This window comes from Neolamprologus brichardi, chromosome 9 (assembly GCF_056152115.1).
Source record: "Neolamprologus brichardi isolate AB-2024 chromosome 9, ASM5615211v1, whole genome shotgun sequence".
Taxonomy (NCBI): domain Eukaryota; kingdom Metazoa; phylum Chordata; class Actinopteri; order Cichliformes; family Cichlidae; genus Neolamprologus; species Neolamprologus brichardi.
The window spans coordinates 15,326,704-15,354,138 of NC_142112.1; the positions used below are offsets into that span (position 1 = coordinate 15,326,704).

Consider the following 27,435-nt stretch of genomic DNA (forward strand, 5'->3'; position numbering starts at 1 on the left):
TTGTGTTCAGTGGTTACGTTTTTTTTTTCAATGGTTGGATGAAAAATCAGTTTCGTGTTGTTCAAGTTTTTATTGAATGTGTTTTGTTAAAGTTCTTAAATAAAGTAAAAAAAAAAGTTAAATAAAGAATTGTTTGAACGACAAAGATTTTGAGCCATGATGTCATTTCCTTTATTTCAGAGTAAAGACTGAAGTGACAAATGGAAACATGTTTACAGTCATGGAATAAACACTGATGGGTCATCTGTAGGAAGAACTATTGCTGACCTGACAGATTCGACCTTGTTTACAAAGAAAGAAAGGAACTGATTACATGTGTCAGCAGAGGCTTTCAGGGTTGTTTAGAGTAGAGCTGATAGTGTTAAAGAGAACACGGGGATTATGACAATTTAACACAATGATCTGAGAAAAATATCTTTCTCTCATTTTCACTGTATTCTGATCAAATTTCCAACATTCTTTTAATATTTCAAAAGAAACCTGCAATTTGTCTTTCTTCCACTTTCACTTTCCTCTCCTACACTGACGTCTGACTGCCCGGGTGGATTCATTTAACCAGGGCTGTGGAATATGTTTTGGGCGCCTGGTTTTTAATGGGTTCACAGTGTTCAGGGTCTGAGTACAGGTTTCCTGGAACTGCAAAAGCAGCTCATCTGGGGTGGGCCCAATAAGTAATCTCAGGGTCGGTAAAGATTTTCTTTATAAAAGTGGAGGAGAAGAGAGCAGCGGCGGGGTGGAGCGCGAACTTTAAACTCATGCACACGAGAAATGTCAATTACAACCATATGATAACACCAGGTCATGAGTGTGCTCCTGCTGATGTGTAGGGCCTTCAATGGACTGTAAAGGTAAAATGACTGAATAAATCAGGGCAACAGACATGAATATTAAAATCACCATCTATTATAATCCGATCCTTTTTAGGCACTATTCCAGCCAAAAAACATGAAAAGTAATTTTAAAAAGTCTTTAAATTACTGCACACACAACTGGTTGAGAACGTCCCAGTTCAAATATACCACACGAAAAAATGCTGGGTTAAAAATTATCTAATTTGTAACCAAACGCTGGGTCAAATATGGACCGAGCCAACGTTGGGTTTTTTCAACTTAACAGGGTTTGGTTACTGGTTTGACCCAGCACACTGGGTTACGATAACTGTCCAAAAATTGTGTTAAATTGACCGAGCTGAGGTTACCAAAAATTGGGTCGAAACTCGAACCCATCACAAGGGTTATATTACAATTAACGTTTGGGTTAAAATGTCACAGCCAGGATCAGCAGGGCGCTGATCAGCTGTTTCTGCCTTTCTCTCTCTCTCGTTCTTTTTCTCGCTGAGGCGGAACTCATTGCGGGCTCACGTCCTCAGCCCACGCGACTCAGAGGAAGAAACACCTGAGCCTCATTAGTGTGGCAGGATTTAAGCCAGGGAGTGACTGCTGTTCTTTGCTGACTCGGAAGGAAGGACAATACTCAGTGTATAAATGCTCAATCAACAATCATTTTATTCCATACAATTCAACACTTGAGCATAAACCATCCGGAGGGGAGTTGAGCGCGGGAGGGTGTCCGCCTGATCTTGACGTGTCCAAGCGTTCCTCACATTCTTATAGCTTCAGCCCCCCTCCACCTAGTCATAAAACCTAAACATCCACATTCTTTCTCTCTCTCAGTGAGCCTAGGTCATGACCTTGGCTTCCTGTGCAGTATGTTCTGTTCTTTTCTAATCAGACAAATAAGGTGATGACTCTCTGCACACAGTATTTCTTATACCTCAGCAGTATAATGCATCATAAAATAATATCATTCATTCACAATAAATCAGCAGTCTAATGTAATACAAATCCGTTTAATAAATCTAATAGTTATCACCTTCTTCTAAGTCAGGAGAATAATGCAAACTAGAACTACATAATAATTTCACAATCTTTAATAACAATGTTAGCCCTCAACAGGCAGGAAACCATAGATGGGAAAGGAGACAGAGTGAGAGCAGCAGAGTAGAAAGAAGATGGGGAAACAGGAGCAGCAGTGGGAGCAGGCCCAACAGGAAAAACATGGGTGGAGGCAGCAGCAGCAAGCAGAACATGTACAGGAGTCAGAGTGAGAGCAGCAGCAGCAGTAGCAGAAACAGTAAAAAAGCTGGAAAACACAAAGGTGGAGGCAGGAGCAGCAGGAAGAGAAGCAAACATAGTAGCAAGAGAGGAAGCAGAGGAGGAAGTACATGGGGAAGCAGGGGGAGGAGCAGCAGTAAAAACAGGGGTGGAGGCTCCAGGAGGAGCAGTAGCAGTAAAGGTTAGAGGAGTTAAAACAAACCATTATCCCTGAAGACAAACTTCCTTCACACTTTTAAATGATTTTTTCCCCCAAACAGCATTTAAATTCTACTTAAAACAAAATATAAAAAATGTTCTGCCCTGTTTCTTCTGAATAAAGTCTTCAGCTTCAAACCTGCTCTGTCTCTGTTACACCGAACATCTGCAGATTAGACTTGATTTACTGATGTCAGTCCAACATCGAGATATTTATTGAGGTACTTTCCATCATTCTGTTTATAATCCAAAAGTGCACAGTTGAATGAAAATACATTTCCAGGCAGGTATGTTGATGTCCATTTTTTTCACATGGAATAAATAGCCATATAAATATATATATAAGAGAGCATCACAGAGACTTTATTATTCCCAGAGGAAAAATTTGTTGTCATAGCAGCAAATACAGAACAATCATCAAGCACACACCAATTAATGAAACTACAGGAATGTGTTAAAGACATAAAGACCTGATGACCTCTAATTTTCTGCCTCTAAATTCAGATAAAACTGAGGTTATTTTACTCGGCCCTGAAAATCTTAGAAATATGGTCTCTAACCAGATTCTTACTCTGGATGGCATTACCTTGGCCTCCAGTAACACTGTGAGGAACCTTGGAGTTTCCACTTTCCAACTTTCCACACGTAGAAAGTTAGTTTTGAATTGTTGAAACGAACATTTTATTTACAGTTTCTCATACACAAGGCAGATAATATTCTTCATGTACATTATTTTTTACAAATACTGGAAGTACAACAAACCGAAACAAAACAAATTTTCATGAATTCATCTGTTAATGTTATATACAAATCCTCACTCTGATTTCGAGTATGTATTTTGGATCGACTAAAACGTATTTACAATAGCCAGAGTCGACTGAATCCAAATATTTCTTAAATCCAACGGTTAAAAATAAAGGTCCGAAAATTCAGCCCATTCCTTTTATTTACTGGAAGAGATCAAATCTGAGACTGTGTTGTGTTGAGCTACATGAAGACAAGTAGATTCAAACTTAATACAAAAAATCCATCACAATATTTGTAATTAAAGGATCGTTAGCTGCTGGCAAGCCTCTCTACTTGCTCCTTCAAAACTTGTGTTGTGAAAACCAAAGTTTTTGTTGTTCAACAGGGTTGAATTCATAATTGCCGTTGCCTGGTGACATCGACCAGCCAAACAACTGTGGTGAGGTGGGGAAGATCCATTGAGGTCCAACCGCAAAATTGCCCACAGCCCGATAATTTGCACCACTTCTGATTAAATTGATCTCCAGGTGCTGGGTGTACTGCTGCTTGAGTGGGGGCTGTCCCTCTCCCTGAAACTGAATCACAGACATCACAGTCAGTAAAAGTACAATACAAAGTTCTTGTTTCAAATTATACTCAATACATTTCAAATGAAATTAATGAATGAATTACCCAGATGTCTGAATCAAAGTTTAATAATTGTCAGGGTCCTGGGTCTCCTGACCCAGCATGTTTAGTTCTTTGTGATTTTTGTATTATTGTACTTGTGTGAGTTATTCTATGGTTTCTAGTTTCGATCTCTTGCCCTTCATGTTTCTCTGTGTCCCCTCTGTTCTGTGTAAGTCTGTGTCTGCATGTTTGAGTTTCCCTCTGTGTCTTTTGGTTCTTAGAGTCCTCTGCCTTATGGTTTATGTCTCTGTGTTTCTTAGTTGCTGTCTCCACCGTGTCAAGTTCGCATCTCTGTGTGATACTTCCTCTTTTACTTTGACGGTCCGTGTCTTATGTGGTTGCGTCCTGCTTTGCTTGTCTTGTCAGTCCTGATTTCTCCCAGCTGTGCCCTCCTTCTGTGTCTCATTCCCCTCGTTACTTCCCAGTGTATTTAAACCCTGTGTTTCTCTGAGTCAGTGTCGTGTTGTCCCTCATGCTGTGTGAATCTCCCTGTGAGTTTAGTTTGTGAGTTTCCAGTTTAGTTTAGTTTTGTTTTGTATGGCTTTCTCCTGCCAGCAACTAAAGCTGAGTTCTTTGTGTTTAAACCTCGTACCTGAGTGCCTGCATTTTGGGTTCAACTCCTGCCTGCCGCACAGCGATTCATGACAATAATAGGAGATACTTACATGAAATGGGACACCCTGATTGAGATGCTGAGGATATGACCTCCTCCTAAACTTTCTCCTTCTGTTTTGAAACCAAGTTTTTACTCAAAGATGAAAGAAAATAGAAAACATCTAATTAGTACAATGGAGACAAGATTGAACACGAATTCAATTTCTTATGTTTTAGTAAGCTGATAGACACTTATCTGTTTGTAGGTCAGTCCTGTCATCTCTTCCAACTATTTAATCTCTCTTGGCACATTTAGTATTTACTGTTATATTCCCATAGATCATCATGATGTTGTTTATTATATTGCTCTCTTTTTCTTCTGCTTGTTTTCTCTTTTTTCTTTCTCAACAGGTGATTCAGGTGATTGATATATAAATTTTTTTGTCTGCTTATTTTGTTAGTTTTTGTTTTTTACCCTTTATCCCCGTCCCTCTTCTCCGCTGTTTTTCTTTCCCTCTTTCTTTCTCCCCTTTCTTTTCCCCAGTCAAGTCTGTCCCGTATTTAGCAAGTGAAAATAAAATAAAATAAACAATAAAAGTTGAATCAAATAGACCATTACGGCAAGGCTGGGATGGTCCATTTGGTAAAGTAAATTCGTTGGGGATCTTTCTTTGCCTTTTGACAATAATTCTGATGGCAAAAGAGCCAAACGGGACAGGCAAAAAGGACCCAAAAAAACCTGAATATGAATTAGCCTAATTTGAAATTCAATTTATTGGTTTGAAAATTATCATCACTAAATTGAAATTGAATTTTATATTTTGAAAATGAATTCATTTGCTTTGAAACCGTATTTTATCCTTTACAAATTTAGCTCTCGAATAATTTCAGTTTCACCTCTCACCATTCAGTTTCAGTTCTACAATACAAATTCATTTCCAAAATCCAGTTTTTTGGGACTTACATCCGGTTCCGTTTCAAGAGTAATGGGCGCAGATTAATAGAACTACAGCTGTGTCTGATTTCAGGGGAAGGATGCGCCAATGCCATATTTGGAGGCAATGACGTCACGGCGACGCAACGAAGGCTGTCCGAATTCAAAGAGTGCTCAAAATGTGGAGACAAATGCGTCCTACTTTGCCCCGAATTTTAAGGATGGGTCCAATGTATCCTTCGTGTCCTAATATATCCCAGGATTCATTGCGGGTCATAGAGGAGATTTGTTTCTGATAACGATGGTGGTTGAAGCGGGAGAGGAAAACACTTTCAAATGTAAGTATATGAAAATCTGGTTGTACAAAAGTTAAATTGTTATAGCGGTTGTGTTGTTAAGCTTTGGGCATCTGCAGAGACATGTTTTTTTAAAAATTTTATTTAGATAACCATAAACCAGCTCGTATGGTGGGTCCCGCGATTTTTCATGTATTGCTGCTTATATACAGCTAATTTGGATTTTTTCGAATTGATGATATGTTGTGGGGAACAAAGACCAAACGGCTTAATTTATTAAAACAAGGAGAAAACGATCACCTCTTCACTGGGGTGAAGAATTGGGCCGCTACGGAGTACGGTTCTATTAACCCTCATGCTGTACAGCAGCGGTCCCCCACCTTTTTTTCCACATAAAATGATCCGACCAAGACAAATACTGTGGTATTTTGTAAATATAATAATAAACGTGAATGTACTGTGTAATTGTGTAACTTTATTAGCAGCGTCCTCCTGAAAATGCGCCAACATTGAGAGTAACATCCTCCTCTCTGCCGCTTACTGGTCGCTGGTCGCTATGGTAACGTGTAAATATTTATTTCAAAATAAGACACACAACTACAACAAGGGAAAAGACCCAAGGAAACCGAGTTAACGATAAAACCCCTGAAAACCATAAATTTCACACCGGAGCCTCAACTCTTGTGGCCCGGTACCAAACGACTCACGGACCGCTGCTGTACAGAACCTGTGATGTCCAGATGGTGTTCCTTTGGTGTTCTGCTGTGAAAACCGTATGGTTTAGGGATTAACATAGTGTCCATGGTTTCCTTTCTTCTCTTATTTGTTGTGTGTGATTCAGGACAATTCTGGAGAAGATGGGCCTGCAGGGGAAAGTCACCTCCTTGCAGGCCAGAAGACATGGGATAACTTTAAAGAATACAAAGTACGTAAAGTACGTACGTATGTGTGTTATCAAGAAGATAATTCTTAAGAACACAAGTTAATAAATGTGCAATTACTAAGAGTTGTTGTGGTGTTTTTATTTGCCCCCTATAATTTTTGATTTCCTCTACCTTTAGGATTGCAAGTATCCAGGCTCAGGAGAGGGGGTCAGTGGGAAGCCCACTGCTGCTCCTTGGCCATGGTTTGCCCTCATGGATGAGGTGATAGGACAGATGCCTTCCACTAAGCCTCCTGTCCTAATGTCCTCTCTCCCCGAGGACACTCCAGGGCCAAGCACAGCAGTGGGTGACCAAAACGACAGCGATGACGAAGCAGCTCAGCCACCTACAACAGGGATAAAGAAGAAAATAGACAGGGACGATGAGCTGCTAGGCCTCATCAGAGAGGACCTGAGGCAGCAAAGAGAGGCTGAGGAGAGGAGAGCAGGGAGAGGATGGACAGACTGTTTTCACTTCTAGAAAGATTAGTTCCAAAATAAGTTATGTACTGAGAAATTTATTTATTTGAATATATTTGTTACATTGTTATATGTGTTGCATTAGTTTAAAGGTTTTATGTTATTAATAAATTGATTCAAACAAACAGTAATTGTCACTCAATTTGATTTACAGGTATTTTTAACATGTATGAACATGATGCTAACTTTGAACAATATTGTTATTTATTTGATAGCAATAAAGTAAATAACAATAACAATTAAACATACACAGTATGTAAAGATGAAAAAACAATATTTACAGTTGTTCACACAGGATTAACCCAAGTGACCTGTTCCTGGACCGTTTCTTTAGCAACTGTAATAGATTACAGGAAGTCTCTGGCAGTGTTGCTGAATCTGTCATGGTCCCCGTGCCTCGTTGGCTGACTCTGTTTGGCAACATGTTTTGTTTATTTTTTTCCCCTCGCGCTCTCTCTCTCCTGGTGCTCATTACGGGCTGCCGCCCCTGGCCCACACACCTGTGCTCACCGTCACACCTGCAGGCGATCCCAGCTGATTTGGAGCACTATTCACCCTTCGTCGTTTGGACCGACCATAAAAACCTGGCCTACCTGCAATCTGCCAAGAGACTCAATGCTTGACAAGTAAGGTGGGCCCTGTTTTTCACTCGTTTTCATTTCACTATCACCTACAGACCCGGATCCCGAAATATCAAAGCAGACGCCCTGTCCCGTCAATTCTCGGCCTCGGACGGAAGGACCGTTCCTGCCTCCATTCTTCCTGCTACCTGCACTGTGGGCGCCATTGCCTGGGAGATTGAGGAAATTGTTCGGGAGGCGCAGGAGACAGAGTGTGACCCCGGAGGAGTGCCGCTCCATCAGCTGTTTGTTCCTCAGTCTGCGTGATCCCAGGTTCTGCATTGGGCTCATACAGCTCGCTTCATTTGCCATCCTGGAGTTCAGCGCACCATTAATTTCCTCCAACGGTACTTTTGGTAGCCATTTCTAACCCGAGACGTGCGGGAGTACGCCTCCGCCTGTACTGTCTGCGCCCGAAATAAACCTTCTCATCAACCACCTGCGGGACAGCTTTTAAAGCCTCTCTGGGTTTTCAACCACCACTGTTTCCCTCTGTGGAGGATGACCACCCTGTGTCTTCAGTTCAGGCCCATCTGCACAGGTGTCGCTGGGTGTGGCGGGCCACCCAGGTGGCGTTGCTCCGCACCCGGGACCAAAACAAGCGGATCGCCGCCGGACGCCAGCACCTGACGACGCCGTGGGGCAGAAGGTATGGCTTTTTACATGCTTTGTACCTCTTCGGGCAGAATCTAAGAAACTCTCCCCCAACTTTATCGGTCCATTTGAGGTCTCAGCTCTGGTCAATCCTGTTTCCGTCAAGCTCAAGTTGCCACGCAATATGAAGATACATAACGTCTTTCATGTTTCCCAGATTAAACCTGTCCTGTCCAGTCCTCTGTGCCCTCCTTCCAGGCCCACGCCTCCCGCCCGGCTCATGGATGGCTTGCCTGCCTACTCGATCAACTTTAGAGCACTATTTATGACGGCGGACCTGTGTCATCCTTCTCTGGATCATTGAGCCATCAGCGTCAGTCCCTCTAAACCTGAACCTGAATCTGTATCTGTGAGTTTGAGACTATCCCTAACCTGGACTTCTTTCTTTGTGTGTATATAGATCTGCCCTGGACCCGAGCGAGCGTGTGTGAGTTTGGAACCCACTGAGAGCGTGTATTGGATTAATCCCTGCTTCCCCCGGGACCCTTTCCCCCCACCACACTGTATATATATTCTCACCTGGTGTCTCACTGTAAATAAACGCACTTTCTCTTTACCAAGGATACCTGGCCTGCGCGTGAGTCCGTTTCAAACATTGTGATAGAATCTGCCCGAGCAATATCAGACATGGATGGATGAGGTGCTGCAACTGAGACCTGCATTGTCCATCCACAGGGTTTGCAGGGCTGGCTCACTTGTGGCTGCCACACCACTAAGATGTTTTCAGAAATACGCAAGCAGGAGATGGTGGATGCTATATTATTAGTATAATACTTGTAACTCTGTAGCAGGCAACAGTTTGATAAAGTGCTATGTAAAAAAACAAACAAAAGATTAGATTTTATATATTTAAAAAATATTTAGTTTATATATTTTATATGATACAGTACATATGTAAGAATGACTGATGTGCCAAAAAATGATCGTTGATGATCCAGAGTTGTCATCTTGTACCCTCTCAGTGCCCTGTATGCTTGCAGAGACCCCTACAGTAGAGAAACAGTTTGGATCACTTTGAATGACAGCGATTAAAAGGAGGTTTTTGTATCAGTACTAAGCTATATTGATTTTAACGCTGAGGTATTTTTCAGGGAACTTTACTGATAATTAGGAATTTGGAGAAAGACACAAAGTCACTTCATTATTTTAAAAAAGCTGAATCTGCTCAGTGAAAAACACAAATGATTAAAAGATTAAATGTAACGACACAAAGTTAAACAGTCATATAAAAAAAATGTGCCTCCTCCCCCTCCCACCTGTCCTGTTTCAAGTGGAGTCCCGCCTCCTTCTAGTAAGCAGCTCACCTGTGTGTCCGTGTTTAGTGTCCGGATGTGGAGTGGAGCTTGTTGGTATTTGTGTTTGAAGAAACTGTAAGTTTGCTTTGTTTCCTCCTTTTAGAATTTGTCTTTAGGAACTTTAGGAGGAGAATGTGAATTGAGACATTTGTATTTACATAACATACAATAAATCAGATGTTTGATTTGAATTGGACTGTAAATCAAACAAACTCCCGGGCTTGTGATAGTGTTTTCAGCTCTGTTAAATAACATGTTGTTACTGCTTCACAAAGATCAGGTGTGCTTCAAACTGAAACTCTACTGCATAGAGTTACTAGTTTTTCTAGTTTAAACTTCCACTGAAAAGCGTTTCCTTCACTTAAAACAACACACATCACTTGAGGCAGCTTTGTTTCTCATGAATACATTGAAGGACAGAGGACAGAGCTTTTTGTGTTCTACTTTCTTGAGTTCCTCTCAATAAGCAGCTCACTTTGTGTTCTCAGTCCTTCTGTATCTAATATCTGCACATAACTCCTGAAGATTGACAGTTTTGCCTTGCTGTTTTAAATCCCAGGACCAGAAGCTTAGCTCTGAGATCCAGAAGGAGATCATGTCTATCTTAAAGGTCAAATCAGATTTAACACAAGTCTGATATTTAAGTTTGTTCTCCATAGAAGACAGAGGATAGAAAGGATTTATTTGAACTTTGAATCATATAGGGTTATTCCCGCAGACCTCGAATAAAAATATGTTTTTAACATTTAAATGTCACAGTATATCTGAGTGAAAAATAAGTCAAGTTTTGTTTCTTTAGCATGTATATAACAACCTCAGTTGAGCAAAGATATCCTGCTTAACTAGAGCTGGCAGCCAGTAAGCAGATTTTTAGAGCCCAGATCTAAAAATGTGTAAGAGCAGTTGGTTCATAGACCCCTTGGCCTGAGGAACAGAATATGACAGGTAGTTACTTACTAGAGCAAGTACTACGGTACTGCATGACTTTTTTAAGAAAAGCAAGAAGTTCTGTGTAATAGAGTAATAATTTTCTTGAACAACAACCCCAACAGTGCACATCACTATGTGAACTTTACTCTGACTCAGTCTGAGCAGTTAGACAACATTTTTTTGGAGTGAACACATAGGTGTGGCTCACAGACACACAGAGTTAAATCCAGTCTGATGCAAGACTCAAAGGTCAGTTTGTACACAGACAGTAAAAAACTGCATTTACAGTCTGTCAAAAAAAGTGAGCACATCCCTCATATGTTTGTGAATATTTTGCTATATCTTTTCATGGGACAACATTGAAGATATGATACTTTAATACAATGTAAAGTAGCCAATGTACAGCTTGTATAATGGTGTAAATTTGTTGTCCCCTCAAAATAACTCAACATACCATAGCCATTAATGTTTAAACTGTTGGCAAAAAAAGTGAGTACACTCGTGTGATTTCAGGATTCATGTATGGCATGTGTCAGCTCCATGGCAGTAAACACAGGACTAATCTGTTAATGATTTGAATCCAGAGTGATTTTGCTGCCTCCGTCAGTCTGTGGAGAAGGCGGAGAGGAGCTGCTGCTCTCACTGACACACTAACTGCAGTTTGAGCTCGGTCGCTGTTCCACAGTAACTGCTGTTAGGTGGACACATCGTTTTGACCATAACCAGTTATAATGTGAACAGCGGTTGGAGGTCGGGGGTCTTTATAATTACAGTGCAAGTGGATGTTTAGATGCAGTATGGAACTGAATTAAATCTGTTGGCTTCTGTCTGTTTGAAAATCCTTTGTTACAAATAGTTCAATAGAAGCTTCAATAGAAAGTAATTATAATAATAATGGATTGGATTTATATAGCGCTTTTCAAGGCACCCAAAGCACTTTACAATGCCACTATTCATTCACTCTCACATTCACATACTGGTGGACAAAAGACAAAGGTTTTTGGATTTGATATTCAGACTGACTTAATTAGATGAAATAAAATTATTAAATATTAAATTCCTGAAAACATTAACAGATAATTAGATATTAGTTATCAGGTATGTCAACAGGCAAAATGAGATGTTGAGACTGAAGAAACATGTTAGAAATAAAACACTGATGAATGTAGTATTTTCAAAATCTTAGCATCTTTAACTCTGCCACCTCTGGCTTTCAGGGGAGGGGAGGAAGTACTGGAGAAAGAGCTCCAACTCTTAAACTCTTACTCTTCCCCTCCAATTGAAGTTAAAGCTACACATTAAGAAAACAACAACAACAACAACAACAACAACAAAACTCCTCTTGTTGTGAAAATCTGCCTCCACCTGTCTCCTTTCGTTTTCTGTCCACATTAACACACTTACAGAGACAGAGTCACTTATTTTTCTTATTTACAGTGAATCAGTGTGTGTCAGTGAATGCTTCGTGTGTGCTTTATGTCTCCATCTAGTGGACTGATAGTAGAAGTAGAGCAGCTGATGGCTTTCTCTGCCTCACACTGCTGTCTGACTGCATTTAGCTGACACTGAGATGAAGCAGAAAAGAAACACCTGATATTTGGACAGCACACATGATGGAAAGGAGGATTTCAGTTGATGTGCACATGAATGATTTGTGTTTCCTCTGCAGGTGAAGGTAGAAAGTGTGTGAGAGCTGATGTGGATGTGAATTCAGCAGCATGGATCAGTGTGAGGACAGAGAGGAGGGAGTCCCTTCCTCTAAACCCACTCTGTTTGGGGAAAATGAGAGCCAGACCATAGCTCAGAGGTGAGATGACCATCTCTAACTGACCATAACTCTTCTCCAGCTCACAGCTCAGCACTCACATCACTGCTCCATCTTTATTTCCTTCGGGATGAAGAAAGTATGATCAATCAATCAATCAACCAATCAATTATTCCCAGAAAAATTATGCACAAAAGGAATTACTAATGTAAAAAAAGTGATTTTATTTATATATGTTTATATATAAATATATACGGTGGCCCCTAGAGACAAAGCACATACAAACTCCAAAGCACATTTCTAGCGTTAACTGAACTTCCTTAACAGAGCTACCTAGATCACTTAAATTACACAATTGAAAGCATATGTGTATTGTTTGTGTATTTATACACAAGCACTCATATATATTCAAATAATTAAAAAAAATGTTCATTTACCTGTTACTACCACACACCAAATCCGGTCGTTGGTACTTCCTGGCTTGTGTAGCCACTAGGTAACAAAAGAGTTTGTACGTGTTTTGGAGTTTGTACGTGTTTTGGAGTTTGTACGTACTTTGTCTCTAGGGGCCACCGTAAATATACTTTTATTTATTCGCTCCACATGAAATGTAATAAATAAATCATATATTACAAAAACCAACTATTCACAGTTCAGCTTTTAACTATTTAAATTTTCAGCTTTTTCCTTTTAAACAAATTTAAAATGAAACAACACAAAACACTGCACACCACAACACAATTAAATATAAATTAAAATATGAAAACAAAAAGAACATGCATATTCTCTGTCATATAGGCCTGCATGAAAAAACTTTCTGAATCCTTTATCATCTGCAACTGAAAATAGTTGTGGATGATTACTATACCTTTCTAATGTGACGTTGTTGTCACTGGCTTTCTTTCTCTCTCTTTCCCTCCTGCTCTGTTCCTGTGCTACTGCGTGTGGAACTACTGCCCCTCCCCCCTCTTCCCAGTGCAAAGCACAAGGCTCGCATGCGGAGTGAAGCGGAAAAAGGAAAAAAATCCCACGACTCGCAATAAGGAGCCGGCTCGCGTCGTTCACATCAAAGATCCGGCTCTAAGAGCCATTTTGTTCGCGACCGACACATCTCTATTAGTCTATAGTTTATTTCTATAGGGTCTAGTTTCTTGTGGTCCCAGTTTAGTTCCCTGATTGTTTAGTAATTTCCTTCTGTATAGCTGACCCCTGTGTCTCCCTCTGTTTCTAAGTTTATACAGTTATGTGAGTTCTTGTGCCTTGTGTCCACTCCTTATGTTCAGTGTTTCCCTCATCCTGTCGTGACTGTGCTCTCTCGTGCCCCTCCATGTTCTCTCTCACCTTCCAGTCCGTCTCTGTGTCCTCCCCATTTTGTCTCGTGTCTAATTGCCCTCAGCCGCGTCTCCCAGCTGTTCCCTGTTGCCCTGTTCTCCTTCTGTATTTATTGTCTGTGCTCACCTCCATTTGTTCTAGCGTCGTCCCCTCACCTCCATGCTCCTAGTTCCCTGTGTTCCCAGTGTAGCTCCCTACGTGTCTTGGGTTTTTGATTTGAGTTTCTTGTTTATAGCTCCTTGTGTTTAGTTTAGTACCAGTGTGTTTTCTCCAGCAATAATACTGCCATTTTGAGTTCATCCCTCCCCGCGTTTGAGTCCCTGCTTTTAGGTTCTATTTCCTGCCAGCCACGCAGTGAATCATGACACAAACAGTCAGTCACACCCCAAACTCCACGATGGCCAAGCCCAAAGTGCTGTCCAAGGACACCAGAAAAAAAGGTTGTAGACCTGCACCAGGTTTGGAAGACTGAAACTGCTACAGGTAAGCAGCTTGGTGTGAAGCAATCAACTATGGGACCAATTATTAGAAAATGGAAGACATATAAACCCACTGATAATCTTCCTCGATCTGGGGCTCCATGCAAGATCTCACCATGTGGGAGTGAAATCACAAGAACAGTGAACAAAAATCCCAGAACCACACAGGTTCTGGAACGACCTGCAGAGAGCTAGGACCAAAGTAACAAAGGCTACCATCAGTAACATACTACGCCTCCAGTTTCTTAAACTGCCGTGACATTCTACACTGCATTTCTGACATACAAAAAACACTGGAATCAATGGTACTCTTCTTGCTGTCTTTGACTGCTGAGGTTCTCTATAATATTTGGTAAAGATTTCATAATTTTATTGCAAATTCTATGAGGATACTGAACTGTTCATAATTATTAATAGTCATTTTTTGTTAACAGGATTTTTACAAAACCAGAAATCACTGTTCAGCTTTTGTTATCAGGGTTTGGATGTGCACAGTTTTTGGAGTTGCATGTTGTTAATGTTCAGATAACAAGAGAATTATAAGATAAGAGAGCTGACATGATGTTTTTGTGCCAGACAAAGACATCATGTCACATAAAATAACCTCTCACTTGATAATTCACGTATTATCGAGGTTTATTTTTTTGTTTTTGTTGTTTTGTTGTTGTTTTTTATTTCATATTCTTTATAGTGCAGAGGACCAGCAGGTTGCATTTTAGGTTGCAATGTTTTGTTGTATTATTCTGATTCTTTATGATGTCTCCACAGAGTGGACCAGAAGAGCTCAGAGGTTCCCAGTGGTCAGTCTTCCCAGCAGCATCAGACACACCTGGACTCTATATTTATGGTGTGTACATGTGCAACAACTACTTTTACATTCTGTTGACAGACATATTCTTGCTGGGTTCTGGCTCAGAGGGTAGAGCGAGCTGAACAAAATGCTGTGGTCAGATTTTTGCCTCCACTACAAATACATAGGCAAATATCTAGCATCTAGTATTTTAGAAAAAAAACCCCAAAACTGTTTATTTAAGAAGCGCCTTTCAAAAATCGAGTACACCTTACAAGCACTTAAATAACAGACAGTATGGCTACTCTTTCAAGGCTACCACTTGAAAGAGAACATACTACATAATGCTACATAGTATTGGGTAGTAGTGCAGTGAATACTGAATAACATTAATCAGAAAAGGCAGGTTTAAAAAGATGTCTTAAGGCCTAAGGTGTCTTAAAGCTACTTTAAATATAGGGAGAGAACCAATGTTGTGAAAGTGGCATGGAAGAAAGTTCCAGTGGACACTCAGCTGAAAGTACTGGAGGGTAATTTGAGCAGATGGGAAAATAACAGTAGCAGAGGAGGATGATGTCAGAGTACGGGAAGGAGTGGAGCTGTGCAGAAGATGTGATATGGAGGTGTGACTTTATGGAGATACTTTGAAATAAGAAGCAGAATCTAAAATCAATGTGATATATACAAGCATCAGCATCCGCAATCCCCAACTGTAGCTTCCTGTCTCATTTTATGACAGGAGACCCCCAGTGTCAATAAATTCCTTTCCCTCTAAACAATTACACACACTCACAAACCTACAGCTAAGCCAAACTGAAACACACAGACAAATTCTTCCTTATTCCTTTGATCTAAACAAATTTTACACATCATATTCTAATAATTGTTTTCTTGTACTCACATAATATAGAAAGGATAAAATTATAATAATCCATATGGGATATTACCTAGAGCAAGAATAGCAGTAGTGTTATCTATGAGGAATGATAACTAATATTATGTAGCTGGAAATATGATCACCAAGTAATAATACTGATAAGTATTTCAAAGTTTAGGGCGCTATCAAGAGAAACATCTAGGCTCCTCAGCTCTGAATAACAATGTATGGACATACAATGTACTATGTGGACTACCTGCCACATGCTGTGGGATCGTAAAAATTATAGTACTGAAAAGGGCATAAAGGTATTACACTGCACAGCGCAATAAAACTGAGGTGGAACATTTCAGGTGGCTGAAAGATATTATTATAGTAGAGAAAAGAGCTCTACTGTTCGTTTCACCAGATCTGATAAATGTTCCATAATATCCAGATTTAGCTGCAGATAGAGAATCCTTATAGTTGTGTGTGTGAGAGACATGTTCTTATGAAGAACATGAGACATAACTTGATAACTTGACATGTTTACACAACATTTAGCTTTAACAACAATATAAAGGGATAGATATATGGAAAATATTCTGACAAAATGTGGATTTTACCTTTTCCCACTTCTTTTAGATAACCAGGGTTTGAATTTCATTGAGGGATTGTGTATATTGAGCCTAATTAAACAGATTTCCAGAAACACACCTCCTTCTATGTTCTTTCTTTTTCTCCTGTGTGAGAAAGGTTTTGGGGTATTTCATAAAATATTCTGTTCCAGATGCTGGAGGACAAAATAATCTCTTTTGTGAAGAACGAGCTGAAGAACATCCAGACAAGTCTGAGTCCAGAGGACCTACAATGTTTTAAGAGTCAATGTGAGGATGACGCTGTATTACAGAGTGTGGATGAAGAACAGAGTACGAGCAGCAGAGAAGCATTTATGATGATTACAGTGGACTTCCTGAAGAGAATGAAGCAGAATAAGTTCGCTGAGCGTTTGCTGACAAGTGAGAATTATTCTCTAAATAAAAATAATTCTAAAAAAAAGTGCCAAAATGTTCAACAATATTTCAAGTAACAGACAAAAATACATTCAAAATATGTGATAAATCCTTGATTCGTGTGTGTGTGTGTGTGTGTGTGTGTATTGGGTCCTTAAGGAACCTGCACTCGGAACTTCCAGTGGCATCAGCATGAATTTAAATCTAACATGAAGAAGAAGTTCCAGTGTGTGTTTGAGGGGATCGCTAAAGCAGGAGACCAAACCCTTCTGAATCAGATCTACACAGAGCTCTACATCACAGAGGGACGGACTGTAGATGTCAGCGATGAACATGAGGTCAGACAGATTGAAACAACATCCAGTAAACCAGACAGTCTAGAAGCAATAATCAGACAAGAAGACATCTTTAAAGACTCACGTGAAAGAAATAAACCAATCAGAACAGTGCTGACAAAGGGAGTGGCTGGCATAGGGAAAACTGTCTTAACACAGAAATACACCCTCGACTGGGCTGAAGACAAAGCCAACCAGCACATCCAGTTCATATTTCCATTCACTTTCAGAGAGCTGAATGTGCTGAAAGAGGAAAAGTTCAGCTTGGTGGAACTTGTTCATCACTTCTTTACTGAAACCAAAGAAGCAGGAATCTGCAGCTTTGAAGACTTCCAGGTTGTGTTCATCTTTGATGGTCTGGATGAGTGTCGACTTCCTCTGGACTTCCACAAAACCACAACCCTAACTGACCCTAGAAAGTCCACCTCAGTGGATGTGCTGCTGATAAACCTCATCAGGGGGAAACTGCTTCGCTCTGCTCGTCTCTGGATAACCACACGACCTGCAGCAGCCAATCTGATCCCTCCTGAATGTCTTGGCAGGGTAACAGAGGTCAGAGGGTTCACTGACCCACAGAAGGTGGAGTACTTCAGGAAGAGATTCACAGATAAGAAGCAGATCAGCACCATCATCTCCCACATTAAGACCTCACGAAGCCTCCACATCATGTGCCACATCCCAGTCTTCTGCTGGATCACTGCTACAGTTCTGGAGGATGTGCTGAAAACCAGAGAGGGAGGGCAGCTGCCCAAGACCCTGACTGAGATGTACATCCACTTCCTGGTGGTTCAGGCCAAAGTAAAGAAGGTCAAGTATGAAGGAGGAGCTGAGACAGATCCACACTGGAGTCCAGAGAGCAGGAAGATGATTGTGTCTCTGGGAAAACTGGCTTTTGATCACTTGCAGAAAGGAAACCTGATCTTCTATGAATCAGACCTGACAGAGTGTGGCATCGATATCAGAGCAGCCTCGGTGTACTCAGGAGTGTTCACACAAATCTTTAAAGAGGAGAGAGGACTGTACCAGGACAAGGTGTTCTGCTTCATCCATCTGAGTGTTCAGGAGTTTCTGGCTGCTCTTCATGTCCATCTGACCGTCATCAACTCTGGAGTCAATCTGCTGGTAGAACAAGTAATTACATCCCAAATGTCTAAAAGAAGAAGAGAAGAATCTGCAGGGAGACACTTCTACCAGAGTGCTGTGGACAAGACCTTGCAGAGTCCAAATGGACACCTGGACTTGTTCCTCCGCTTCCTCCTGGGTCTTTCATTGCAGACCAATCAGACTCTCCTACGAGGCCTTCTGACAGAGACACAAAGTAACAAACAGGAAACAGTTCAGTACATCAAGAAGAAGCTCAGTGAGAATCTGTCTGCCGAGAAAAGCATCAATCTGTTCCACTGTTTGAATGAACTGAATGATCATTCTCTAGTGGAAGAGATTCAACAGTCGCTGAGATTAGGAAGACTTTCCACAGATAAACTGTCTCCTGCTCAGTGGTCAGCTCTGGTCTTCATCTTACTGTCATCAGAAAAAGATCTTGATGTGTTTGACCTGAAGAAATACTCTGCTTCAGAGGAGGCTCTTCTGAGAATGCTGCCAGTGGTCAAAGCCTCCAACAAAGCTCTGTATGTATGCATCTATATACACTTTTATTGTTGAAATGTTTATGCAACTATGGTTTATTGCATCTATTGCATCCAGAGCTTTTCTTTAACTCTTCAAAAACTAATATAAATAAAAAGAAAATCATAAAAATCTATGATGCTAAAGCACCTTGTTTCCAACAGATGATGAATGGTGGTTTCATTGGGGGTTCAGTATGTGATAATTAATAATTATTTTAAACTGTATCAGGCAACAGCAATCACTGGTATTCTAATTTGAAAAGTATGCCTGTGTCAGTGGTTATTGAGCTATAATCAGTAAAAGTACTAGCTCTCTACTTACTTAACAGATACAGAGGTGTAACTGTGCTGTTTCAAACCTAATTCTATTTTTTTCTATGAGTTGTATTGTTATTTATGAAGTAGAGTCAGAATTTTTTTTTCTGGTGGTAAGTTAAAAATAAGTTATTTAATTTCATCACAAATTGGATTTCAGATTGTTTGGCTGTAACCTCACAGAGAGAAGCTGTGAAGCTCTGCGTTCAGTTCTCAGCTCCCTGTCTTCTAGTTTGGGAGAACTAGACCTGAGTAACAATGACCTGCAGGACTCAGGAGTAAAGCTTCTGTCTGCTGGATTAAAGAATCCAAGCTGTTCACTGAAAACTCTCAGGTGAGGATTAAAGCTTTTTTCATTAATTTAGGTTTATGATCTGGATTATAGTATTGATCAAACAACAACATTGTCAAATTCAAAATTTAGCTATTATTCATATTTATGTTAGCCTCTGATTTACTAATTCATTTATTCTTTTTCATATCATTAAAAAAATTGAGTATGATCCTGTGTGTATAACATGCTTTTTAGCGCCGGTCTGTTGAGAGATTTCAGATATTTTGGATTCATAACATATCAATTTATTTTCATTGTTGCAAATTGTTTCATACAGGATTGCAGCAAATGTACTTCAAACCTTTTATTTACAGCAGCACAGTAGCACAGTTGTTAGCAAGTCCTGTAGCTGTAGCTTTTTACAAAGTATGTTTATATATTGGAGTTTGATTTATTTGTGTTAACCCTTACACCCTGGTGAAATAGTTTCTGGATGAATACATGATGAGAATTTTCAACATCTCCTCATCTATCCTTTTTGACTTCCTTAAATAAAATAAATAAATAAATAAATAATACAAAAATAACTTTGGAAACCTAAATAAACTAAATAAATTAATAAAATGCCACTTGGATGAGTGACGAAACGTTTCTCCCACAAAACGCTACGTCCAGATGAACAGAATCAACTTTTGGAGATTTACTTTCCTGGGTGATTGAGAATGCATCAACAAGTGCAAAGTGTTGTTTTGTGTAGCTTAAACCTTTCAGCTCAATTAATTTCAAACTTTTACATAGTGACTCGTATTATACTGTGATCTATATCTGCTTTTGAGAGCACAGTTTCAAATTAAATTCTTAGTATATCACTAGCACTATAGTCTCCTTTTCTCCAGTTGTGTCACTGCTGCTGTACTGCTCAGTGTCAAATGTTTTGCTTATTCATCTGCCTCTTTCAACACTACTAGGTACATTACTGTCATGAAAATATTCCTGGAAAAGTAGGAAGTGTAGCCTAAAACAGAAACTTCTTATAAACCACCAATTTAATTTTCCCTGTTCTGTGACACAACCTCCAAGTAGAAAAAAATGTAATAAATAAAAAAAACCCTCTGGTTATTGGTTATCTGTATCTGGTTATCTATCTCCAGTGACTATAGTATTTCCGGGGCCGGCGCAGGTGACACGACAACAAATTTGAAACTGCAACATTGACTTAATTGAGGTCTCTGGGGAAAACCTGATCAAAAATCTTGATCATCTGAATGCTTTGGCAATAATTTTGCACCAGATGACCTTCTTGATGAAAAACCTCTTTATATATCCAGGCTTGGGACCAGTGCTACATTACAATGGTGCCAAGGATAGCAGAATTGTGGCTGGTTCTTTCTTTCATCTGACCAATAGTGAAAAAATTGAAAACATTTTCTCTCAGATGTTGAAAAAATGGTTTGAGCATTTGTTACTTTGAAGTCCACTTTTTCTAAATGCTCTCACAGAAGTTTTCAATTGCTCCAAATTACTGTGGTGAGATTATAGAGGCAATGAAAGAGAGATCATACTTCTCCCATAATATCTTCTATTAAGTGGTTTCCTTTTAAATTCAGAGTTTAATTAAAATAATTTTCTCACAAAATCCTGAATGATCAGACCATAAAGAAAGCATAATAGCATATTCACTTTTAGAGTGCAAGGTTACTTGTGGTTCTTTGTGTTCCCAAGAAGAGATTTAGGTAATTAAACTTGAAACAATAGTTCTATTAAGTCAAATGGATGGCCCTGAATTTGGAAATTTCAAAAACAATAAAACAATCCTTGTGTGCAGTATTCACAGATGGATTTTTTTTTTTGCCTGTCTACAGTCTATCAGGCTGTCTGATCACAGAGGAAGGCTGTACGTCGCTGGCCTCAGCTCTGAGCTCAAACCCCTCCCATCTGAGAGAGCTGGACCTGAGCTACAACCATCCAGGAGACTCAGGAGTGGCGCTGCTGTCGGCTGGACTGAAAGATCCACGCTGGAGACTGGACACTCTCAGGTAGGGGAATAATGTCTGATAAAGGAGGAAGAGCTGTAAACTTTAAATAATTTAATTCTTTAATCTGTGTTTGTTTCATGCAGATGTTACATTAACACACACACACACACACACAGGAAACCTATATCTATTGCACACTATTGTTTCTTCTTCTTTCACCTCTTTTCACTCTCTGCAGCTAATCATGAGGTGTTATTAATCTCTTGCTTTCTTCCACTGTGTTTCTTTTCATCCATCTTCCTCTCCTCACCCTAACTGGTTGTGGCAACCCTTTTTTTGGATCTGCCAGAGGTTTCTTCAAAGCAAGTTTTTTTTTTTTTTTTTTTTTGGCTGTACCGTTTGGTAATTTAGCAATCAGAATTATTGTTTGATGGCCAAAAGGATGCTATTTTTTCAAGTGGATCATTATGGTTTGCCATATTGGTGCACTTGATTTGTCTTTATAATTAAATTAAATTAAATTAAATTAAATTAAATTACAGACTGGACAGACATGACTGAAGGATAGGAGAGGGAGAAAGAAAGGGAGAGAAAGAAAAACAGAGGTAAAGATGGACAGTGAGAAAAGACAAGAAATCCGGTGGATATCCTGTTGAAAGGGAAAAAAAGAAAACAAGTAAAAAGAGAATACCACAGTAGGGGTAGGAATACCACAGCAACAACCTCTATAAGTGTAAGTAACTGTAAATAATAAGTATTGAATGTTAGTGTGCAGCACACAAGACTGACAGTGCACAATATGCTTTGAGGTAGCAGCCAAGGTAGATAGTTTGTGTCTGTGAACATCCATGTGTACACCTGTGTGCACGAGCGCACTTGTATTCAAAAGGTTTCTCAATGTAACAATCTACTAGAGAGTGTGGGGAGCCATAGCCCTGCCCTGCATGCCTGTTTCAGGGTATGAAGCAGGCATGCAGGAGATCCAGTTCCCTGACATCCAGAGGCCCCCCAGAGCACGAGAGCCCAAGAAGGACCATTGGGCAACCATACCACCAAAAGAGCTGAGGAGCTGAGCACCCAGCTCCGGACACCAAGTACCACAAACACACCGATGGCTAAGGAAATCAGCCACCAGCAGGTGGCTGCCAGAAAGCAGAAGGTGTCAGCGCGGCCCCTACCGAAAACCCTCAATATGTTAAGAGGTGGGCACCAGCGCCAAAGGTGGGGTGGAGTACAAAGACCATCCTCTGGACGCCCTATAGCATGCCCACTCCCAAGGCCCTATATGTATGTGTTATGAGGCCCCAAATGGGGGCCCAGCCCTTTAGTAAACTTTTCAAATGCAGGTTTGACAGCAGAAAGGAGAGAGATCTGTGAGGTCTGGGGCATTCCTCAACTCTCCTAACGGCCTGCAAGCAAAAAAGTCATATAAATGCTGATGATTTATTTCTGAGTAATTTTTTCATGTACATAAACATGTATGTTAATAAAAGTGCCTGTGTGAGATTTGGGACACAGCTTTGACTAAGAACTTTCTTTTTGTTCTTATTTTATGGCTTAAAAAAAAAAAATCGAGATATATATCGTATATTGCCATCCAGCTAAAGAATATCGAGATATGAATTTTAGGCCATATCGCCCAGCCCTACTCTGAGCCCTTCTTGAATGACTCTTCACCATGACAGACTGGAACAGCGGCCGCTGCAGCCTTCTGTCTATCTATTGTTTCCCTCTTTGCTAACTTGTGAACAAAACCCTCCTCAACATGGGGCAGCAACTCATCCCTGATTCAGAGTGGGCACTCCACCATTTTCTGGCTGAGGACCATAGCTAAAGATTTAGAGGTGGTGATTCTTATTTCTGCCACTCCACTCAGCTGTGATTTGCTCCAGTGAGAGCTGGAGGCTCCACTATCTAATGGCTGTCCAAGCCCAACAGCTTCATGGTGATCACAGAGAGGGACGTGCAATGTCCCGCTTGAGAGGCCCCAACCACAACCCGACACACAATAATGTCATGAAAGGATATTTTTAAAAGGGCTATGCAACATGCCCAATAACTTTTCATTCTGATGATCTATAGAATCATTTGAGAACAAAACAAATTTCACTGCTCAAAAACTTCACTATCTATAGTGCAGACAGTGTGGATCCTCTAAACTAAGTTTGTGGGATACGATCTTTAAAGAAATGAAGATCAAACTGTCGTTGTTTGTATTTGCTTACACAGCATGTCTTGTAGAATTAGCTGGCGTCATCAGCAACAGCAGAGAGGAGTCATATCTCAAGTCTAATAACAACAGACAGGAAAAGATCAATAAAGAAACAACTTCCCCAAACCAAAACACAAATGAAACAATAAGAAAAACAGGTTGAGCTAAAGTATATTTAAAGTTCATCCTGATTAATATAAATGTCACTGATAGTTACAAATATATTGGAAATCCAAAATACTTACTACTCAGCTGATGTCTTTCTGTCCAACAGTTCCTTTTCTAGACTTGCAGGAGTTTGATGTAATCTGGGGAGTGATGGTCCAAGCCCCAAAGACAGTAAAAAGCAAGCAGAGGAACAAAGCATTAAAATAAATACAGGGGTTACAGTTTATATGTTATTAAAATTCATATGGATTGAAAACAAGGCCTGCTCCTAATGGCTGCACCTTCCAAAAATGTTTAGTCTGGGCTTTTATCTAGTAGCTGCTGACTTTTCTTTTTCAAACAATCAACAGAAAATTTCACTGAGAGATATTTGTGTATAAGGTTTTTAAAGCTGTGGTGTTAATTTTTAAGTAACATGAGCCAAGGGGCAGCTGCAACGCTAGGCTAACACTTGCTAACTAGCAAGTTGATAAACCTGGTGCTAAACTTAGAGAAGGCACAAAAACAATTTGAATGAGTGTAAACATTTACTCACCAAATCAGTGTAAAGAATTGCAACAATGACAACAATAATCCCTTGAGCTGAAGCTTCTCCAGCTGAACCCAGGTTTGCTCAACATATTCTGGAAAAAAAAAACCTAAGTGCCATGAACATGTGGACTGACAGGAAGAAAGTGACATGTAATTTTCAAACCATATCATTTTGTCCTTCTGCGCTAAGAAGCAAAATTTCCAGCTTACTATATTTTTCCTAAGTTAAGGCAACTTAAATAAACTGGGTTGATCTACTGTACTGGCAACTTACTGAAATGCGGTTAGCTACTTAGCGCTTAGTGCTGTTTGCGTTAATCTCATTAAAATGACGTTAATGCTATAACCGCATTAACTTTCTGTTGGCTCATTAACGCGTTAGCGCCATGCAGCCCCAAGCACGGGCGATCTTCATTAACTCGCTAACAGAGATTTGCTGCGTTAATACAGTTATGGCATTACTGTCATTTTAATGAGATTAACGCTGACAGCACTACTTCATAGTGATTCTAATATAAAAAAATGAACAGATAGAATTTTTTTTTTGAGTCTAACAGAGCTAAAGTTCTGTTAGCAGAACTTGTCCTGGATGTAGTGTGTATTTCATCATCACACTTGTGTCATTTTGTGCGATTAAAAATAAAAGTAATATTTATACCTTGACTATAAACCATTGCAACAAGAAAAACTGATTGTAGCACAGTTTGGTTAAAGACAAATGCATTTTTTTTAAATAATCACCCTGCGTCAAAACAACTCAACAAACTTTGCAAAAGAAGTAAGAACATAATTGTAACTGTGATGTAATTACAGCATTCAGTACAGTTACATATTACACAGTAAATTACAGATTCCCAATGTGTGCCTTTTCTTGTTTTATATATATTTCTCCAGTTTGGTGTTTATGCCTGCTGTCTACTATTAATAGTACTTGGAGGACTTGGAGCGAGCTCGCCCATGATTTTGTTTTACATGTACAATCTCAATAAAGACACCAAAGACAGGGAGGTGTCCTTTCCAGCTAAACAATAATGAAGGTCACTGTTTGAATCAGTCATATTTCTTTCAATACAGTGATGTACTGACAGATCCAGGATCAGTCCAAATCATCAGCGGTTTGATCCACCTAAGGAATGAAGTGTATATGTTAAACTGTTGGACTGTTCCATTATCAGTGTCTAAAATTATGTGTATTAAATCCATGTAATGTCCATGTGTGCATGCTGAAATAGACTGTGCTGGTCTGACCCTCCTCCTCCTTTCAGGGTGGAGCCTGCTGGAGTCCAGTGGTTGAGACCAGGTCTGAGGAAGTGTAAGTGTGTTTTTAATGTGATTCATGAAAACAAAGCAGCACACATTCAACCATCTTCAAACTGTCACATCACTCATTCACATCTCTGATGTCAGGAGGCATCAAAGTGTCAATCAGGGAACAGATGATGGATCAATAACTGCAGCTGGATTGTGTTTGTTCTCTCCACCAGATTCCTGTCAACCCACAATTGACACAAACACAGTACACAGAAACCTCAAACTGTCTGACAACAACAGGAAGGTGACATGTGTGATGGAGGTTCAGTCATATCCTGATCATCCGCACAGATTTGATGTTCATCAGCTGCTGTGTAGAGATGGTCTGACTGATCGCGGTTACTGGGAGGTCGAGTGGAAAGGAGAGGTTTGGATGACAGTGAGTTACAGAAGAATAAGAAGGAAAGGAGTCAGCAATGACTGTTTGTTTGGAGAGAATGATCATTCCTGGAGGTTGTACTGCACTAATGATGGTCCTATTTATGTTTGTCACGATACCAAATTCGTATCCACCACCACCTCCTCCTCCTCCGTCTCTAACAGAATTGCAGTGTACGTGGACTTTCCTGCTGGCACTCTGTCCTTCTACAGAGTCTCCTCTGACACTCTGATCCATCTCCACACCTTCAACACCACATTCACTGAACCTCTCTATCCTGGATTAAAAGTCTTTATGGGTGCCTCAGTGTGTCTGTGCTGAGTTGAGTGTAAAGAGTGTCCTCCTGTTAGAGAAACACTGACTGTTGAACAGGTAGTTCAGTCTGTACATGTCTGTCTCTTTCACTCAGAAACATGTTTTCAGATTCATGGATTCAGTTGATGTTTTAAACTGTTCGAAATGATTTCTTGTAAATTTCTTCCTCTTCAGTCCTTTAAAGATGGAAGATACCATTATTCCAGGATCCATATGTTTTTTTTTCTGCCTTGGTTTTTGGTTAGTTGTGTTTTTCTGAAGCTCAGTTCACAACCAGCTCCTCTGCATTTTCATCAAGCCTGAGCTCATTAAAATGAATCCAAATGTTTGATTTCTCTTTCTTAATGGGATTTTTCCAAAGTCTCCACATGCTCTTACTGTATCACTCATTGTTGGAAGCTCATAATTTGAAAATGTTTCAGCCATATAAGCTGAAAATATTGGCCCAATAGTTTTAAATGCAGTTATAACCATAATATGATTGTTTTGACGGATCATAATGCATGTGGCTTATCTAATAAACAGCAAAGGCTTCAATCCTGATTTGAAAGTAGTCTTGTGTTTTTCCAATGTTGAACAAGAACATGGTGCAGGATGTTGGTACCAGCTTTGTTATCAAACACATGAAATATGTAAATATGTGTGTATCACACTGCATATGTTGTGTATCACTTGAGTTTGCATGAAACATGCAAACTATCACAAAGTGTCCTGGTGAAGAATCTGTTTTTTTTTAGAAGCTGTTTCATTCATATGATTTCAGCTCAGAATTTTAAAAAGTGCTGCATCAAAAACAGAGAAAGTGAAGACAGATGTGTTTGTGTGCTCAAAGGAAAATCACAGCAAAAAGCCTTGTGATGGAATTAGGCATTTTCTGTTCTGAAGCCCTCTAGTGGTTGTTTTGTGTATATTATTATTCCAGATCTAGCCAGGGGCCGTTTCACCTATGTTAATCTGTTGCCATCACAAGTTGTAAGTAATATTGTTTGTTATCATTGAAACAGGTTCGAATCAAATTTGAATGGGTATATAACCTAAGCTAATTAAAGTTGATTTATGCAGGAAATATGGCTGAATACGAAACTTGATCCTGTTATTCATGGGTACACGTCACTGTGACATGATAGGCTTCATGCTTCTGCTGGTGGCTTTGCAGCACTCATTTAACAAAGTAGAACACACAAAGATTTAGCTAAAGATGCTGAGCTGGAATATGTGGCTGTAGAAATACAGATCACTGAGGAAGTTTGCACCAGAATAAACTAATATAGTTCTTGTAAAAGGTCCCAACTTCAATCTTTGG

The 27,435-nt window shown here is 39.8% G+C and overlaps 1 protein-coding gene and 1 long non-coding RNA gene across 2 annotated transcripts; both read left to right on the plus strand.

Annotated features, from left to right (window-relative positions):
- The first annotated feature begins 7,612 nt into the window (after positions 1–7,612).
- LOC148101285 (uncharacterized) lies at positions 7,613–8,784 on the plus strand. Its single transcript, XR_015719612.1, has 3 exons — positions 7,613–8,223; positions 8,386–8,541; positions 8,629–8,784. It is a non-coding gene; the product is annotated as an uncharacterized LOC148101285 (long non-coding RNA).
- A 728-nt stretch (positions 8,785–9,512) lies between these two features.
- LOC118455476 (protein NLRC3-like) lies at positions 9,513–26,652 on the plus strand. The gene is made up of 9 exons (XM_087845992.1): positions 9,513–9,598; positions 12,123–12,260; positions 14,798–14,876; positions 16,466–16,694; positions 16,848–18,651; positions 19,127–19,300; positions 21,103–21,276; positions 25,393–25,439; positions 25,612–26,652. Exons 2-9 carry the CDS (start codon positions 12,172–12,174, stop codon positions 26,136–26,138), a joined length of 3,123 nt encoding a protein of 1,040 aa, XP_087702118.1. The 5' UTR covers positions 9,513–9,598; positions 12,123–12,171; the 3' UTR covers positions 26,139–26,652.
- The last annotated feature ends 783 nt before the right edge of the window (positions 26,653–27,435 follow it).

Coding starts and splice junctions, on each gene's coding strand:
- LOC118455476 (XM_087845992.1), top strand. CDS start 12,172: ATGGATCAGTGTGAGGACAGAGAGGAGGGAGTCCCTTCCTCTAAACCC. Junction 16,695..16,847: donor CGCTGAGCGTTTGCTGACAA/GTGAGAATTATT, acceptor TGGGTCCTTAAG/GAACCTGCACTCGGAACTTC. Junction 21,277..25,392: donor TGGAGACTGGACACTCTCAG/GTAGGGGAATAA, acceptor TCCTCCTTTCAG/GGTGGAGCCTGCTGGAGTCC.